At 38.8% G+C, this 5,735-nt stretch overlaps 2 protein-coding genes across 2 annotated transcripts; both read right to left on the reverse strand.

Moving 5' to 3' along the window:
* Positions 1 to 819: 819 nt before the first annotated feature.
* LOC147496495 (uncharacterized) lies at positions 820 to 2,792 on the reverse strand. Its single transcript, XM_086562593.1, has 4 exons — positions 2,372 to 2,792; positions 1,767 to 2,281; positions 1,512 to 1,527; positions 820 to 1,394 (listed from the first exon to the last, which is right to left on the reverse strand). Exons 1-4 carry the CDS (start codon positions 2,790 to 2,792, stop codon positions 820 to 822), a joined length of 1,527 nt encoding a protein of 508 aa, XP_086418719.1.
* A 1,257-nt stretch (positions 2,793 to 4,049) lies between these two features.
* Positions 4,050 to 4,865, reverse strand: LOC147496496 (uncharacterized). The gene has a single exon (XM_086562595.1). It carries the CDS (start codon positions 4,863 to 4,865, stop codon positions 4,050 to 4,052), a length of 816 nt encoding a protein of 271 aa, XP_086418721.1.
* Between the last annotated feature and the right edge of the window lie 870 nt (positions 4,866 to 5,735).

A 5,735-nucleotide genomic window follows, 5' to 3' on the forward strand; every position in this document is an offset into this window, starting at 1 on the left:
CCTGCAACACTTTCCTTTTTATCAACCTATCTTGCGTGGGTAAGCTACCCGAAAACAACTGCCATGCTGTGAAAGAGTGTTTAGGCACTACTAGCTTCCCCCATACCATATTGTACCATTGCACAGTCTCCCTAGGAATTCTGAGTGCAGAGTAAGCAGATTTTGAAGTATAGACTCCATTAGGGTGGCGGATCCAAATGGTTCTATCCTCAGTCAAGTTGCTACATACCTTAGTCTACAGGATGTTTTCCTTCAGAGTGCCCTGTGGGAGATCGTGAACCAGAGCATTCCATCTCCCATGAGTAAGTAATTCACTCATCGTAGCATCTAGAGGCAGGTAAAAAAGCCATAGTAAAGTGCTCTTACATGTAGCTATACTGTAGTTGATATACTGCTTTGCAATGGGTCTCATCTCAAGGATACCTCTCCAAACCCAGGAGCAATCCTTTGGGATCCTCATAGTCCAGAAGAACTTGTTCTTAAGGTTTTGCTTCCATATCCATTTCACCCATAAGCTTTCCCCTTTCGAAATCACTTTAAATACTAGTCCACAATAGGCTGCAATATTCCACAACTTCAAATCAATTATACCCAACCCTCCTTCCTTTTTTGTGAGGCTAGTACACTTCTTACCTGCATGATGCATCTTATTCTTCATATCTAGACCACTCCACAAGAATTTCATGCACACTTTTGCTACTTGCTCCAACACAGTAAGGGGAATATAAAGGTTTTAGCCTAATACACGTGGAAGGTTGAGAGAACTAAGTGAATAAGCTGTAACTTCCCTGTATAAGAAAGAACTTTCGATTTCCAATTCTATATCCTCTTTGTAACCTTCTCCACTAGTGGTTGGCACTTAGATATACCCATCCTAGAGGTCACTAGTGGTAGCCCTAGGTAAGAGATTGGTGGAGTTACCAATTTGACACCAATAATATCTGCTAGAAGTTGACCTTCTCCTTGATTCAACCTTGCCACTATTAAGGTAGTCTTTTGGCTATTAAACCTCAACCCCGTAGCTAGTACAAACTCCTCTAGAACCCCTTTGACTGTTTTTATCGAGGCACTATCCCCCTTGAAGAATAGCATTAAATCATCTGCAAAGCATAAATTAACCACCTCTGTTCTCTTACACTTTGGATGAGGAGCTATAGTTTTATTCATGAATCCTTGTTTAAGCATACAACTTAACACCTCCATGATCATAACAAATAGGTAAGGAGAGATGGGATCCCCCTGCCTCAATCCTCTTTTACCTCGGAAGTAGTCTTCTGCAGAACCATTAATAAGTAATGAATAGCTTGGTGTTGTATAACACATTTGAATCCATTTCTTCATTTTATCTGGAAAGCAGAACTTGCGTAACATAACATCAACAGCCTCCCAACTCACTATATCGTATGTTTTACTTATATCAACTTTAAGTGATCATCTAGATGACACATACTTCCTTTTATAATTTCTAAGGAGTTCATGTGATAAGAGCAAGTTGTCTTGTATGGACCTACCAGGCACAAATGCTGACTAGTTCATAGAAATCAAGAAAGACATTGCTGCTTTCATTCTAGTAGTAAGAACCTTGGAGATACATTTGTAGGTGATATTACAACATGAAATAGGTTTGAAATCTGTAACCTTGGCAGGATTAGGGACTTTAGGAACCAAACATATGAAGGTAGAGTTAAACCCCTCGGCATAACACTATTAAGGAAGACATACCTCATTGCATTTACAAAATCCACTCCTACTATCGACCAACATACCTTGTAGAAGCATGCATTAAACCCATCAGGTCCTGGAGCTTTGTAATCATCTATGACAAATAGAGCTTCCTTTATCTCTGGTTCAGTAATATCAGTTGCCATAGATTCAGCTAGCCCATGATCAATGGTGGCACTAACTTGCAAAGAGTTATAAAACCCCGAAGGTATATCATCCCTTATAGTAGCTCCCAGCAAGTTCCTATAGTGATTTGTGAATATATTCACAACCTCCTTTGGATTATTTTGCTTATTCCCAGACTCATCTGTGATAGACCAAATCTTATTTCTGCCCTTCCTTTCTTTCACCACATTGTAAAAATAAGCAGTGCATCTATCCCCCAGCAAGTACCAAGTACAACCTGACCTTTGTTTGATCTCTTCATATTCCATTGTCAACAAATCACTATACACTTTTCTAACTTGTTTTTCTATATAAATCAGGCTAAAATCACCAGGTGACATCTGTAAGTCTCTCTGCACCTTAAACATCTCTACTCTAGCCTCTTCAGTTCTTTCTGTCAGGTGGGAAAAATATTCCTTAGACCAAGTCTTTAGAACATGTTTCAATCACTTTAACTTACATGACAAAATAAAAATTGGATTACCTAGGCACTGTTCCTGCCAACTGTTACTAACAGTATCCTTAAACTCAGGGTGAAAGGCCCATGCATTGCAGAATCGAAAAGGATAAATTTTCTTTGAATCCAAATACCAAGACAATATCATTGGTGTATGATCAAACACTCCTTTAGGAAGAAACTTTGCTTCTGAGGATGGGAAGGTAGTAACCCACAAGTTGTTCACCAGGCATCTGCCGATCTTAGAGTATTTACCTGAGTTATTTGTCCAAGTAAACAAACTACCCATGAACTTTAGATCAGATAGATCAGTACTAACTACACAATCCATGAATTCAGCTAGCTCACTTGGGTTAGAAGGTTCACATCCCAATCTTTCATAAGAGTACAAAGTACTATTAAAGTCACCACATACAGTCCACGGAAGAATGATAGAACTGTGCAACATCTTCAAGTCAGACCATAAGACGAGTCTCTCCTGTCTTGAATTTTTTGCATACACACATGTGAGCTTAAAAATATTGACCAGTAGGCAGCACTTGAACTTCACAATATAGCAACTGGGAAGTTTCCTTGATCATCTTGACTTGTACAAAATTATGATCTCAACAAAACCAAATTCTACCATCTCTATCACTATCATAGTTACTCAGGTGAGACCAAAAGGGGCAACAAATACTTCTGATAGTATCAAACTTTTCCTTCTTGACCTTAGTTTCTAAGAGTGCAAACATACACAATTTATTTTCTAACCTTACCTTATTCACTTCACTAGCTTTTGAGTGGTCATTTATTCCCCTCACATTCCAAGCGCCCAGCTTTATCATTAATGTTTAAGAGGAGGTTTCTGTCTACCTGAACCTTTCGGTTTAGCCTTCCTTTGACCAGGGCTTTCATCTTTGGATTGCTTCTTGTCTTTCTTTGGGCTTTGGGAGTTATTTTTCTATTTTTGTTTCTGCGATCGAGTCTCTCTCTTTTGTGTAGACTAAGATTGCAACTCCTCCATCAGAAGACACTCAGGGATTAAATGATCAGTAAATATCTCTCTTTCTGCTTCAAAATCATTGCAAGCTTCATGAAAAGTAAGTTCTTCCCTCACTGCAGTGAACTCTTCATGATTTGACTCATATTGTTCCTACTTAGTTTTAGTTATTTGTATTTCTGCTCCCATACTATAGAATTCTCCATATGCATATATGGTTTCCATTATCTAGACATTGTCCATGCACTCCACTACCTCATCTGACAGGTTAGTAGTATGTTTCTCAGGAACACTAACAATAGCCATAGTATCATTATTTGAAGTATTATCCCCTTCAGTAGAGATCCTCCTCTCTCTATTAACACTAGCATGGATTCTATTCACAATACTTATTGCAATAGTCACTTGGATACTTTCTCTAGCTTGTTCATCTTGGGTAGTCTTTTCTACTATTTCTTGATCAACTCCCTCTTCCTCTACCTCCGTAGATAGCGCTTGAAATTGGTTTGAGGTTGGCACTTCCGCTCCAATTGTTACTTCAAGCATCCCTTCCTGTTGACCATTTCGTTCTGCAAGCATGAGACTTGGGTTTTCACTCACTGTTACAATGCCATTACCAACTGGCTCAATCCCAACCTCATCAGACTGTAAGATCTCTCCTTGGGTTCCCTGTATCCCTCCATTAGTGTTTCTGCAAACCCACATTGGGTTTCTCTGTCTTTGTTATGGTTGTTGTCTTTCATTCCTAGTCACATTGACATTCCTTCTTACCACATTGGTCCTCTGTGCAGTAATGGATGGGCATATGGAGTCTTTGTGGCATGTCTTTTTACATATTGAGCATGTTAAAGGAATCCAAAGATACTCTACTCCAACATCAACAATAGTACCATTTCTCATTTTAAATCTTAGCACATTAGGGTATTGAGCATTCAATGGTACCTCAATGTAAACCTTTGCATAGTCTAGCCTATGTTTCTTTTGGGTTGCTACATCCCAACAATGTGGTTTACCTATCCTACTAGCTATTAGACTAATACCCCTTTTTGTCCACATTTGTTTTGGGATATCCCACAGTTTCACCCAAATCGGAAGGGTACTCATATTCGTCCTCTGTGTTTCCAGTTCTTCAGTCCAAGGTCTTACCATGAACACCCTTCCAGCCATGAACAAAGGTCCCATGTCCAGAACTTTTTGTCTATCCTCTTCTTCTCTAAATTTAAAATATAACACATTTTTATTTGTGGAGATCTCATAATCAGCTTTAGTTTTCCATGCTCTTTCAAGATTTTGCTTTACCAGTGGGTATGGTAATCTCTTCTCTACAAAGAAACCCACCAAATCATCCTTCCATATTTCTGCTCCCTCATCCAGTATTTCATTTGGAACTTCTAGAATCTCAACCGCACTATCCATTTCAATCCATTCCAGGGAGCTATCTGAGCACTCATGGCTCTGTAGCCCAAACAAGGAGCTCCAAGATGCAGGAGCTCGACTAGAAGAGGTCTGAACTTCTTGAACCCCCGAAGCCTCAACCATAACTATTACCTTAAGGGCCTAAACTAAACATGCATTTAGAGATCCCGATCGTACTAACGAGGAGAACAACCCTTTGTACCCGAACTCACACCTAAAAAGATGTGAAATTGTACACAATTGAGAGATTCTCTCTGCTAGGGAAAGGGTATTACTTCACAAGAATGGCAGTACTCTCTCACCCACATTGTTAGCTTAACTAACAGTTAGTGGAAGGAAGAGTAGGAGCTGTCTTTGATGAAGTAACGGGTGAAGATTGCTATAAAAGGTAAAGAAAGAAGACGAGATGTGGATAAAAGACAGTAGAACCTAGATAAACTTACCTTAAAAGGGAGGGAATTCAAGTGATAGAATCGCACTTGAATTCGCCCTTACTATCGCATATGACGTCACGTTGTTAGCTTAACTAATAGTTAGTGGAAGGAAGAGTAGGAGTTGTCTTTGATGAAGTAACGGGTGAAGATTGCTATAAAAGGTAAAGAAAGAAGACGAGATGTGGATAAAAGACAGTATAACCTAGATAAACTGTAACGCCCGTATTTATAATATGTATTTATTTAGTTATTAATTAATTTATTTATTTATTTAAAATTTGTTGGATTGGATTTGGGATATGTGGGCCTGATTTCTGGCCCCGAGTCTGTGTTGGGCTTAGATTTCAAACCCAGGTATATATTCATATTTTTCCAAAGAATAGGGTTTTTGAATTAAAATAAAATAAAATGAAGGCGGAGATAAGAAAACTAGCTTGCTAGAGAGTTGGAGCGCGACGATTTGGACTATGAGGGATTCGTGGAGCTTTTAATTAAGGTGAGAAGTTTAGCTTTTCTATTATTTTACGTCTGTATTGTCTAAGATTTCCGCTCTTGTTTT

This window comes from Coptis chinensis, chromosome 5 (genome assembly GCF_015680905.1).
Source record: "Coptis chinensis isolate HL-2020 chromosome 5, ASM1568090v1, whole genome shotgun sequence".
NCBI lineage: Eukaryota > Viridiplantae > Streptophyta > Magnoliopsida > Ranunculales > Ranunculaceae > Coptis > Coptis chinensis.